The 13,370-nt window shown below is 54.3% G+C and overlaps 1 protein-coding gene across 13 annotated transcripts in view; it reads left to right on the forward strand.

Annotated features, from left to right (window-relative positions):
* LOC117413362 (microtubule-actin cross-linking factor 1-like) overlaps nt 1-13,370 on the forward strand; it is a gene marked incomplete at its 5' end in the record, with an annotated part of 76,153 nt that overhangs the window by 24,015 nt on the left and 38,768 nt on the right. For all 13 annotated transcript variants that reach the window (XM_058997284.1, XM_058997291.1, XM_058997286.1 and 10 more), the window contains 3 exon segments: nt 154-661; nt 1,032-2,014; nt 2,316-2,819. In XM_058997284.1, coding sequence (XP_058853267.1) covers nt 154-661; nt 1,032-2,014; nt 2,316-2,819 — 1,995 coding nt within the window.

Here is a 13,370-nt window from a genome sequence, read left to right on the forward strand (position 1 = left end):
ATCTTGGCCCCTTCACTGACACAGTAAAAACACGTTTGAACTGGAGACACAGAAACGGGGCGTCTCTGAATCCTCTCTCTCTCTCTCTCTCTCTCTCTCTCTCTCTCTCTCTCGCTCTCGCTCTCGCTCTCTCTCTCTCTCTCTCTCCCTCAGTTCATGCTGAAGGAGTTTGAGACACGCCGGCCCCAGTTCCACCAGCTCACCCAGTCCGCGGAAGGCATCCTGCACGCCGCTCCTTCGGGGGCGGAGCCTGGCTCCCCGTCCTGCGAGATGGTGCGCGAGCAGCTGGCCGCGGTCACAGGGAAGTGGGAGGAGCTGACCTCCCGGCTGGACCTGCGCTCGGAGCACATCGACCAGGCCCAGGGGACCAGCGCGCGGTACCAGGCCCTGCTGGGGATCCTGTCCACCAGGCTGGCCGCGCTGGGAGAGAGGCTGGATTCGCAGGCGGCGCTCAGCACGCAGCCCGACGCGCTCCAGAGGCAGCTGGAGGAGACGAGCGGGATCCGGGCAGAGCTGGAGCAGAGCCGGGAGGAGCTGGGGGAGGCGCGGGAGCTGTGCGAGGAGCTGAGCCAGCTCATCGGGGAGCCCTACCTCAGGGAGGAGCTGCGAAAGAGGTTGGAGGCCGTCAGCGCCCCCTTCAGGAGCCTGGAGGAGAGGGCAGGTGGGTGGAGGACACACGCACAGACAGACCTGAGTAGTAAAACTTCTAACAGACAGACAGACAGGCACATTCACCATGCATTTAGCAAATGCCTTCTAATTTATGATTTAAGTAGGATTGTGTGCACCATTCAGAACTGTGTGTGTAAATCTAGATCTATACGTGTGTGTGTGTGTGTGTGTGTGTGTGTGTGTGTGTATATTAGGAAAATGAAGGCTTGTGTTTTTCCCTGTGTGCAAATTTCAGGCAAATCCCACCCCCCCCCATAGTAAATGTATTATATGAGAAAATGCACACGGCGAACAATCAGACCTTTGTGTTGTGAATCACAGTAATCCTGTATTGAAATATGTCCTGTCCCCTGTCACAGCGGAGGGCATTAACCAGCTCCAGAGCGCCCTCTCCAGCTCCCAGCAGTTCCAGCAGATGTTTGACGAGCTTCGAACCTGGCTGGACAAGCGCAGGGACGAGCTCCGATCCTCCCCTCCCATCTCCGGGCTCCTGGGGCCCCTGAAGGACCAGCTGCAGGAGCAGGAGGACTTCCAAAAAGGGCTGAACCAGCAGCGGGGGACGTACGAGCTGATCCAGTCCCAGGGACAGAGCTTGCTCCTGTCCGTGGGCCCGGGGGAGGAGAGGGGCGCTGTGCAAGCTCAGCTGGGCTCCCTGAGACAGCACTGGGAGGAGCTGGGGAAGGAGACCTCGGAGAGGCAGGGCCAGCTCAGGGAGTGCCTGGGGAGGGCGGAGAGGTACCAGCAGCACCGCCAGGAGCTCCTGCCCTGGATCGAAAGCTGCGAGGCCAGGGCAGGGGAGCTGGAAGTCAGCCTGGACCCGGAGAAGCTGGAGAGGGGGCTGCAGAAAGCCAAGGCGCTGGGGCAGGAGGCAGAGAAGCGGAGGTCCCTGCTGGAAACCCTGAACGCCTCTGCGGACCTCCTGATCGAAGCCTGCGAGGCCGGGGAGGAGGAGGTGAGGGACCAGAAGGCAGAGGCCAACCGGCGAATGGACTCGGTCTCCGAGCTGCTCCAGAGCCGCACGGCCGCGCTTGAGGAGATGGCGGGCAGGCTGAAGGAGTTCCGTGACAGCCTGGGAGGGGTGGAGAGGAGGCTGGAGGCTGCCAGGCACCAGCTGGAGATCCAGGAAGCCTTGGGGCCGCAGGCCTGCAGCGGGAAGAGCATGGAGAGGATGAGGGCCCAGCTGGAAGGCCTGCAGGCCGTGCAGCCCCAGGTGGAGTATCTGAGGGACCTGGCCAGGGGGCTGCTGGAGGACGCCCCGACAGGGGGACAAACAGAGGACTGCGCGCTGCTCGACAGGCAGGCCTGCGATGCAGAGAGGGAGTTCAACTCAGTCAGGGAGAAGGTGAGAGAGCACAGGGGGCTGGTTTGTAACGGCAGCATTGCACCCCGAGTGGATGAAAGAATCAGTAAGAGAGGGGGATGGGTTAATGGTTACACTCTAGAAGCAATTCTAAAGAATACATACTCACACTATCGCCTGTATGTAAGAAACTAGACGCGTTTTGTTTTTTTTACTGCAAATGAAGGCACCAGCAGAAACGTTGACCTTCTTTGTTTCCTTCAGTTTTACCTTGCAGTTCTGTGAGCGTTTTAGAAGTTATGGATGATTAGTCTTACCCTGGCCTCTCCCCCTCTCCCCCCAGCTGGAAGAATGCTGCTCCGTTCTGGAAGGCAGGCTGCAGGGTGTCAGTCAGGTCCAGACCCGGGTTCGAGATGCCTTCTCCCGGCTCGCTGACCTGGACGACGAGCTGGACGGGATGGCCCCGGTGGCGCGGGACCCCGACTCCCTGCAGTCGCAGGCGGAGGACGTGCGGCTGTTCCTGTCCCGCCTGGACTCCCTCCGGGCGGAGCTGCAGGGCTGCGACACGGAGGCCCAGCGCATGCTGCAGGAGGGAGAGGGGGCCAGTCCTGACCTGCTGGCCCTCAAGAGAGAGCTGGAGGCCCTCAGCAGACAGGGGGCCAAGCTGGGGGACAGGGCCCAGGGCCGACTGGAGCAGGTGGAGGGGACCGGCCAGAGGCTGGAGGAGTTCTATGCGGAGCTGAGGGAGGTGAACGCCCTGCTGGGAACGGCCGAGGAGGGCCAGGCTGCTCAGGGAGTGGTGGGGAGCGAGGTGGAGGTGATCAGCCAGCAGCTCGCCGACTTCAAGGTAGGAGAAGGAAGAATTATTAACGTTTACCGGCTGGTGCTTAATTCTGCTTCTGTTAAACGTGCAGGCGAAAATCCATCAACTGTAAACTAGCGTTAAGCAGCAGATTTGACTTGCTCTGAAGTTTTTGAAGTTAGGGTATACATCTGGTCTTGAAATAGGGAAACAGGGCTGTATGTACTTTTAATAGATATGTATATACTATACTGTGTGTGTGTGTGTGTGTGTGTAGGGTTCTGTAGCTGTGGCTCAACATTACTCTGTAGTATATAGATGTTGATGGAGTCTTGTTTGGAATGGAAAGTGACCCCCCCCCCCCCTCCTCCCCAGTGCCTCTTTAAACAGACAGCTTTACAGCCTGATGGGAGCAGGAGTGTGGATTAGGGACGGTCACAGTTGAGATGCTGCTGCCTGGATTAGCGTGTCTCGTTACTGTGTCTGCAGCTTAAGTGCCCCTTTAAATACCCGCGGTGCTAGAAAAAGCTTCACTGTCACGCACCTGTAGAGCGGCTCGGGAGAGAGCAGCACCCCCTGCTGGCCTCTGCTGGGATTGCAGTGTAGCCTCCACTGCAAAGCGCTCTCCTGCAGACTGGCTTCTGTCTGCTCTAGTTAATAATGTAGTTATTAATGATGGAATAGCAGTGTGCGGGCGTCGTGTTGCCATGCAGAGACCGAGGTGGGCAGGCTCAGATACAGAGTGGCAAACAGCCAGCCAGGGCTTCCCTATTCTAAACCAGCAGGGCCATTTTAAACCCCAAACTCGGTCTGATTCAAACCCCTCCCCCTGACTCTCATCCAGGAGCGATGAGGTCAGGATTTATACGAACAAAGAGTGTTGATTTCGCCCCCGTTTACATGAGAGCGCAGGCAGGGAGATGCAGGGGAGGGGGAGAGAGAGAGAGAGAGAGTATACAGAATATGGAAAAACCTTCCTGCTTATAGAGAGACAGACAGGAGGTATTGGAAGAAGGTGTAACTTTGGTATTGTAGAAAGAAAAATAAACACAGTGACTTTATCCCTTCAATCCTGCGTTTCCGTCCCAGCTGCGGCCGTGGCAGGGAAGGAAGCCAGCGCCGGACTGCTCGCTGGGAAACAGCTCCGCTCTCCCGGGGCAGCTGTGTACAGTGCTGAGGGGAGGGGGGTGCAGGGTGTGACCCACACAGCAGACAGGGCAGTGTACAGTGCTGAGGGGAGGGGGTGCAGGGTGTGACCCACACAGCAGACAGGGCAGTGTACAGTGCTGAGGGGAGGGGGGTGCAGGGTGTGACCCACACAGCAGACAGGGCAGTGTACAGTGCTGAGGGGAGGGGGGTGCAGGGTGTGACCCACACAGCAGACAGGGCAGTGTACAGTGCTGAGGGGAGGGGGGTGCAGGGTGTGACCCACACAGCAGACAGGGCAGTGTACAGTGCTGAGGGGAGGGGGGTGCAGGGTGTGACCCACACAGCAGACAGGGCAGTGTACAGTGCTGAGGGGAGGGGGTCGGGATCCTGCCAACCTGCTGCCTCCCAATTCACATTCCCTGCCAGCGAGCCAGTGAGCACAGGACTAATAGTACAAGGGCTCCCCAGCAATTCATATGCAAGACACATACACAGCAGCTGGAAATAAGACTCCTGTTTCGGAAATAAGACTCCTGTTTCACATGTGCTTGGTTATCTTATTAAACTCCTAGTAAAACCAGGAGTGGATCAAACCGCTATGTATTTGGGAGTCGTATTACCGTCCCTGCACTCCATAGTGTTGACTTTAGGAATACTGAAAGAAACTTCGTTGAAAGAAGTTTATCATTGACGTTTCTTTTAGCATTTCAGACACAGCGAGATAACAAACCTTAAATCTTAAAGGGAAAGTCGATCGTGACTCTGCCCTAGTGCCCTCCAAGCGCTCCGAGTGGGGGGTGGGGACGGGACGGGGCGGGACAGAAAAACCAAACAGCAGCACTTGTGTTGAGGTTCCCGAGTGCCTTCGGAATGCCGTCGTCGGTCCGAGCAGCAGTTGGGAGCTCAGCTGTCTCCCAATGTTTCCTACAGGGTGTGGCGTTCCCGAATTCCTATACACCCCTCGGGCAGCTGGGCAGGGCTGTCATCCCGGGATAGCAATTCGATGACTGGACAGGGGCTGTGGGGTTGGGAATGCCTTTGGGAAAAGCCTTACGACCCCAGCCCGGGACACGGAACACTGTTAATCACTTGGCAAGATGCTGGTGACTTGACACCCAGGGCACTGAGAGAAATGCACAGAGGCAAGGAGCACTTGAGTCAAAGTGTAGCTCTCTCGTCAGCCCCCACTGAAATAACCTAGCTGTGGGATAATTCCTCGTATGACTCGGTATAAGCAGGGGCTGGATTTCTATTTTTGCTCTCGTGTTGTGTTTGTGGAGGAGGGGGCAGGATTTGATTTGTATATAAATGGTGTGTTCTACCCGTGAAGGCTGGGCTGCTGTGGGCTTGTTTTTGCTGAAAAGATCTGGTTTGCAGAAACGAGGCTGAAGTGCGTTTAAACCTCGTTTTAACCAGCTCCATTACTGCCCTTAAATCAAGCTAGCAACGCAGTTGGAACAGCATAAAAGTGTATGCTGCATAGTGCGGGTGTTTCTATCTGCTCTTTTTTTTTTGTACAGTCAGAGTCAGCGTGCTGCTTCTGGAAATTCTTAGTGGAGAGACGAGTCATAAAGTAGGAAATGACAGGACTGGCTCAGTACACATCAAAAAAATATTATATATATCTGTGTGTGTTTGTGTGTGGGAGGAGGGGATGGGGGAAGATGAGAGAGAAAGAAGAGGTGGAGGTGTAGAGAATATAAAGGAGAGGGAGAAAGAGGTGAATGGAAAACAGGTGTAAAAAGAGAGAGAGAGGGAGAAAGAGAGAAGTTTCCCATAGAGAAAGCATAGCAAAGTGGATTGAAGCGCAGTGAATGCACTGGTGGAGCACAGGTAAGCATTGTTAAACACAGAGCATAATAGAAGCAGTTTGAACTGTGGCAAGTGCATTGTAGAACGGTGGTGATACTGCACAATCGCCGTGCAAATTTACCGTGATAAACTTTTATAAGGGAGCGAAGGGGGTGGGGCAGAATTGGAAGAGAGAAACAGGGAGGAGGTGTTCAGTTTCACCTCTCTCCTCTCTCTCTGATCTGGTCTGCTCATCTTTCCTCTGTCTCAGTTCCACCGAAGCGGCTGGACTGAAGGACCTTGTCTCTTTAAAATATTTGTTTTGTGAAACTCAAGTGAGAATTTCTGGACGGATTTCAAGTGTTTTAAAGGAAGAAGGTTGAGGAGAGGGAGGGAGCGGACGGACGGGCAGTGAATAAAATCAGAAACTTCCTATGGTGAGCAGCTCTGCTCAGTTAACCCCTTGAAGGGTGAAACGGAAAAACAAAAAGCATTCTCTTGAAACAAAGTGCTCTGTGCTTTCTGCTTTGTTTCACTGCAGACCCCAGAAGTTTGTTTTAAGAGCTCTGTGAACGAGACCCGCACTTCCTCTCACTCTCCCTTTGATTTCCCAGCGGACAGTCCAGTCACAAACACACGCTCCTTGTGTTTCTCAAGCATTTCAGTATGTTAATTACCCAGAGCCAGTGATGATGTCATGTCATGCCCTTCTGCACCCCCCTGCCCCCTCCCCCCTCCCCCTCCCCCCCCTCCTCTCTCCCCCTCCCCCTCCCCCCTCCCCCCTCCTCTCTCCCCCACCCCCCCTCCTCTGTATAACAACATGTGTGGTGTTGCTCTCTCCCCTTGTCTGCTTCATTGGCTCTTTGTTAAAGAAACAATTAGGATATTTTTGTTTCTCCCTGACTTCTAACTCTGTCTGGACACGCATATATAGATATATATTATTTTTTTTGTTCTATTACTGTTGTTGAATTCAGTAACAAAAGCGCGCCGTCTGAACAGCAGCAGCAGTCGAAAAGCCGACACAAAACCCCTTTTGTTCCCTTTAAGAGAAGTTTGTCTAGAAGCAGCGTGACAGCTGCAGACAACTAACAGAGAGAGGGAGAGAGAGAGACACAGAGAGAGAGAGAGAGAGGACAGGAAGAATATAGCTGCCTGCTTGGTATTCTTCCCACGAAGACAGCCCAAACTCACAACAGCAGAAAGAGCGAGAGCTGTGAGGATTGAGAACTGCCTCCCAGCAAAGCGAGCGAGCGAGTGTGTGTGTGTCTCTCCGTGTGTGTGTGTGTGTGTGTGTGTGTGTGTGAGAGAGAGAGGTGCACACGCTACGCTGAGCTCTGGCAGTCTTTAAACAAACAGCACTAAGAGAGAGAGAGAGAGGAACAAGAAACCAGGTTGAAACACTGTTAGCACTTTAGCTGAAGCTTGACAGACCTGGATGAATCTACAAGACAAGAGTTAAAGGAGCAACAAATACAAAAAATAGAAGAATCTGCAAGCTGTGAGCCGAAGAAGAAACCGAGGGTTTATGAGAAGAGAGAGAGAGACCGAGAGAGAAAGAGAGAGAGTAAGAGAGAGAGAGAGAGAGAGAGAGAGGCGCTCTGACCAGGCACTCGAGAGGATGAGCTATTTTGGAGCCTTGGGGCCGTGACTGATGAAGCCTGGACGGGACGCAGGACTCTCTGTCGTGCTCTTGTTGGATTCACAGGGATGAGGCTCTGAGTCTGGGCTGGAGTTGAGGCTTTCATTGCTGTGACATCTGGCTGCTTTCTGTGCCCTTCCCTTCCCCTTCATCACAGAGACTGTTGTTTTAAAGAGTTTGTTGAAAGAAAGAAAGCAACTCTGAAGCTGTTTTGTTGGTATTCTCCAATTTCTTGTCTCTCTTAGCGAGCAACTGCAAATAATAAAGCGAACCCCCTGACAAAAGCTGCGTGGGATACCAGGCTTTCTTCCTGAAGGCAAGGCGAAGGCTCTCTCACTCTGCTCTCTCCCTGCGTCTCTCTCGTTCCTCCCCCTTCACAATGTTTTTGGGAAAGGAAACCACTGCAGAGCCCCTTCTGATTGGGAGACTTCCTGTGTTTAAACAGGCAGGAAAATCCGGTAGCGAGCATCACAATTCAAATGAAAACAAGCACAGGGCTGGCTAATGTGTAGCAGCTGCCCTGTCCTCCACACTGAGGAGAATGAGCAGAGCTGAGGCAGCACAGAGAGAGGGGAGCTGGGGCTGTGTCTGGACTGCACTGGGTGAGCAATAAGAGTTGTGAAAATCCTTTACCGAGAAAGAGAGAAAGCAGGGGCGGAAACCAATGGAGCAAGAAACGCTGTTCTCCTGAGCGGTGCATTGTTACAGGACTAGGAATACGTGGATTTTTAGCAGCAGGAATGTAACGCAGCAAGTGTTGTGAGTGTTTTTTTTTTGTTTGTTTAAAAGTTTTGTCTTTGGAAGGTATCGAGCAGGACGTTGCACAGAAAGATGAAATGCAGAATAATGTCACTTAGCAAAACTGGCATGACAATATACTGTGCTGTACGGACCTCAGGCTGAGAGAGTTACTGCCGGATTCATTTTGTTTTGGATGCGATTTGAACGAAAGAGAGAGTCTCTCTCTCTCTCTCTCTCTCTCTCTCTCTCTCTCTCTCTCTCTCTCTCTCTCTCTCTCTCTCTCTGTGTGTGCTGCTGCCAATGTGTCAGTGTTGGATAACGTCTATTTTTAAAACGAGGAGAGAGAGAGAGACTAAGACAAAAACAACTAACCTGCTGGACAAATTCTTCACTTTTTTATAAATGTAACTCAAACGCTCTCACCTTATAAAGGAATTGAAAACTTGTTACACAGAAGACTGCCGGAAGAGGAGAGGAGAGGAGCGAGGGACTGCTTGAAGAGAGAAAAAGAGAGAAACGGATTTTGTATTTTGGCTCCGGCAGACTGGATTAAGATTCTCTTTTTTTTGGCTTTTTCCCCCTTTCCCTCTCTCCCTCTCTCCTTCTCTCCCTCTCTCCCTCTCCTTCCCTTTCACTCCCTGGCAAAAACAAACTCTCTTAAACGCAGTTGTGCCATGTGGAGAGGGAGGGGGGAGCAGATAACGGGGGAGGAAACTGAATCCCTTGAATGTGAAAGATTTGAACGAAGGATTACAATGAAGCAGAAATGACTGGATTTCTATTCTTACTGCGAGAAACTGTTCAGCTTTTATAACTGTGATCTCAACAATAATAAGAATCGTAATAATTTCTCTTCAGTGAAAATGCAAAATACCAGCCTGTGGTCTTGAGACTGTTGGAGCTATTCTGCTTGTTAATAATAATAATCCAGCAATGGGTAAGCCGCTGAGCCGCCCGGACTGCCTGAGACGGAACCCCTCTTGCCTGGGCAAAGGTGAAGACGAGGAGGGCTACATAGAGGACTGCTATGTCCCCCAGAGGTCCATATACGACACCATGAGAATCAACGAGCAGATCGACCAGGGCTCCAAACTGAACCAGCCCTCCCGCAGCACCCTGGGCTCCGGCGGGGGTGAGGGCAGCACCCTATCCAGTAACGGGACCCTCGGGGCCGGGGTGGGGGGGGCAGCCAGCGTTTTCGAGTCCCGTCAGCCCGAGGCGGGGAGGAAGCTGGACGAGAGGGTGATATTCGACGCTCTCAAGCTCACTGGAGACTCTCCCGCCAAGCCCGCCCCCTCTCTGGCTCCTGGTTCCGGTTCCGGTTCTGCGGCCAGTTCCGGGCTGGTTTTGGGTTCCGGGGCTGTCCCGGGAGGGGTGCCCAAGAGGAGGGCGGGAGGAGGAGGAGGAGGAGGAAAGGATAACGTGAACCGACGGTCCTGGAAGGCGTTCATGCCTCCGAACTATCCTGAGTTTGCGGAGAGAATGGAGATCTCTGTTGGGGATTACCCTGGGGAGAAGAGGCTGTCGGGGCTGATGTCGCCCGTGCTGCCTCACCCTCTCACCCCTGCCTCTCTCCCTCTCACCCCAGCCCCTCACTCTACCCCGAGCTCGCCGGGGGACTTCTATTCGTCGACTCCTAACTATACCCCTCCCCAGCTTCCTCAGCAGCTCCAGCACGCACAGAGACCCCCATCGCAACACCAACAGCATCAGCATCTACATCAGCATCAAAAACAGCAGCCGATTCTCACGGCACAGTCGCCACTGCTCCCTCCGGTTCCTGCGAGACGCTCTGGAAAATCGATCCAGATTCCTCAGTCTCTAAATCAGCCTCCCCAAGCTGCAGCCTCCGATTCCTCCACCCTCTACAAAGCTGCCTCCAAGCCTCCAGCAGCCTCCGGGAGAGGCAGAGAGCAGACTGACGGAAGGGCAGCTGCAGCCTCTAAGTTGGAGGAGACAGACAGAGGCTTTCCCATCCTCCCTGCTGGCTCTGCGGACTCTGACGGGGAGGGAGGGGAGGAGGGGGAGGCCACCCCTCTCCTCTCGAAGGCGAAAGTAAAACCAAAAGCGAGAGTCAGGGCGCCACCTAGAGCCACCACTTGGCCGCGCAGCCTGAAGGCAGCGGGAGGAGGGGGGAGAGAGCGACTGCTGGTACCGCGAGGAGAGCAGGGGGAAGATGAGGAGGAGGAGGAGGAGGAAGAGGAAGGAGAGATCCTGCTCCTAGCCCCTCCGTCTCCTTTCCTTGTCGGGGGGCTGCCCTTGAGCCCCTGTCTGAGCCGGCAGGGGAGTCCCGGGGCAGGGGGGCTGCTGGGGAGACTGCAGGAGAGGACGGCCTCGGAGCTGAGGTTCGAAGAAGACGAGAGGCGCATACTGGCTGAGCTGGAGCAGGACGAGGGAGAGGGAGAGGAGGGAGTGACAGACCAGGAGTCACAGGAAGAGAGGGGCTGGGCGGCCGTTCTGAGGCTGGAGCCCAGATCCCGGGACAACCCGGATTTCCAGGAATTTCAGGATTTCCAGGATAACAGCTTGGAATACCGGGAATGGGACGCGGCCGGGGAAACGGACGATGGCCAGGCGCTGACCAGCTCACCGATCTGGCCCTTGCTTGCGCCCCCTACTGGTTTCGGGTGCGAGGCGGAACCCCAGTCTCCCCGCAGTGCCTCCGAAGCAGGCTCTGAGGATCTGTTTCTGCAGCTGGAGAGCCAGTGCCTTGAGGAGGAGGAGGAGGAGGAGGCAGGAGAGGCTGGTCCCACACAGCCTGTCTCCCCATGCCCTTCCCCACTCCTTGAACACTTATCCTTTGCTCCCACAGGACTGGATGAGGCACATGAGAAGCGGGTTCATCCCGAGGACACCGCAGGGAACCGCAGTCCGGCCAGCCGGGACTGCAGTGAAGGGCTGCTTCCACTAGAGGGGGTCAGTGCGTCTGCAGGGGAGTTAACGGACTGCAGTGCGGAGCGGGAAGAGACGCAAACTCATCCTCCCTCCGACCTCGTCGTGGGGGGGTGCGAGGATCCCGATTCGGATTTCGAGAACACAGACGACCCCCCTGATCCAGTTCAAGGGGACCCCTTCCTCGTTTTAGAGGCGAGCAAGTTCCCAAATTACTCGCCCTCCTGTACCCCACGGAACCCCTATTCAGACGCGGGCAAGGAAACTGACTCTGATTTCGAGGAGGAGGGAGTGGGGACAGGTGGGGGTGACCCCACTTCTCTCCCTGAGGGGTTAATGGAGGAGACCCCAAAAACTGCCACTGCTGAGGAGCTGGACTCCCCCAAACAAGAAGTGACAGAATTGGAAAAGGACGATGGAGGAGAGGAGGAGGAGGGGGGAGGAGAGCAAGTGATGAAACAGGAAGGGGCGATGCCTCGCTGGTCTCAGCTTCCTGCCTCCCGGACGCCCCCTGAAGGGGTCTCGCAGCCCCACAGGACAGATTCCGTATGCCCAGATCCCCCCCTCACCCCCACCACGCTACCGAATCAGACAGAGACCGAGACAGAGGAGGGAGAGGAGGGCTGTGATGGCACAGCCTTTGTGCAGACAGACAGCTTTGTGTACCTGGCTGTATCCGCCCCCCAACCCTCCCCAACCCTCCCCGAGTCTCCCAGCGCAAGCCAGTGCGACCAGTCCAGCCAGCAAGACCCTCCCTCCAGCCCGGGTCCCAAAGGAGGCTTGGAGCCGGAGTGCTCCTTCCAGTCGACAGATAGTTTTGTTTACCTGGCAGCTCCGGAGAGGCTTCCCTGTATATCCCAGGACTGGGAGGATTCCCAGGAGAGGGGGGCGGGAGAGGGGCTAGGATCCTGGGAGCACCGCTCGGACTCCTCCGGGAGCAGGCAGGATGTGGACTTTGTTCTGGGATCCATGTCCGAGGACAGCGACTGGGAATCGGAATCAGAGAACTCTGAGGGTTCGGAATCCTGCAGCGACGGCTGGGATTACTGGGACCTGCTGGAGCCGGGATTGCTCCGGGGTTTGTTCCCGGAAGTGGAGGAGCTGGGAAAGGATTCCCGGACACTGGAATTCCGTGATTCGCTTCCCGCCGGTATTCCCGATGGAGAGGAGCGGAATTCTGCAGGAGTTTCTTTAGTTCAGGGATCCGCGCTGATTCAAGAGGTAATGTTACTCACTCATGAAGTCACGGGGAGGGGGGGGTCGAGGGGAGGGGGGTCCCATGAGTCACACGCAAGCAGTCTATAGTAACTATTCACAAGTCAGCTACAGGAAAGCATTCCTTGTGAAACTGAATAAAGAAATGTTCATTCCTCCCTTAACATGCCTGGTATTACAGGTCATTGAGAAGCTGAGTCCAACAAGACAAAACAATGACATCACTTGTGTGAGATGCAACAGACACGGCGGTGTGGTGGATAATCATCACCAGACGATCTGCACTGTAACACAGAGACTGCAGAAAAGTCTTACTGCTTCGAAATAGAGTGGGGCTTGCTCTCCTACAACAAAGAACCATCTGAAAGCTATTCTAGTGGTATTCGAGGTTGACCAGGGATCAGATTTATGGTTTATCTTTTATTAATTGGGTACACAAGCCAAGAGAAAATAAACCTTTATTTAATAGTTTGGCAAGCTGAAAGTTCTGTGTGTTTTGAATGGATAGATACTTTGATCCAACACCTCGGGGGTAGTCTTCTGTTAAAGAAATCCTTCAGAAAAGTCAAGAAACGTCGGCTTTGTGCTTTTTATTAATCCAGTAAACCAAGAGAAAAAGGTGCCTGACTTTTTGCATTAATAGTTCTGGGAAGCCCCGGGCGTTTTGTGTGTGTTTGAATGGGCAGATCATTCCATCCATCGCGTCCGGGGTAGTGTTTTATCAGTGTGATTCTCGTGCAGCAGCCTCCTCCACAGCGCTGTGTGATAATCCTGGACCGGGAGCGAGGGCCAGCACAGCTGTGACTGTGGGGCTGACAAAGAGCCGCTTGTCCTGGAGAGAGATGATTACCCTGCAGGTGAATCGATGCGTCACCGTGACTGAACACCTAAACAAACACAGTGCTGAGCTCAAGGTGCAGGGCTGGGGGAGGGGTGCGCTGGCCTGGTGGAAGCGTGGTAATCACACACAGGGAAGCTTTGTGCAAAACATGGGTAACAAACACACAGCAGCTCCTTCGAAAAGTTTACGGTGTTAAATCTGCAGCTTTTACCATCTTTTTTTAAACGGTGTTAATGGTGTTTGTGACGCTCCCCGAGAGAGAGAGAGAGAGAGATACAGTGTATGACGCTCGGAGAGAGTCTGGGTGAGAAGTTGTTTTGGTGCG

Source organism: Acipenser ruthenus, chromosome 23 (assembly GCF_902713425.1).
Source record: "Acipenser ruthenus chromosome 23, fAciRut3.2 maternal haplotype, whole genome shotgun sequence".
Taxonomy (NCBI): Eukaryota; Metazoa; Chordata; class Actinopteri; order Acipenseriformes; family Acipenseridae; genus Acipenser; species Acipenser ruthenus.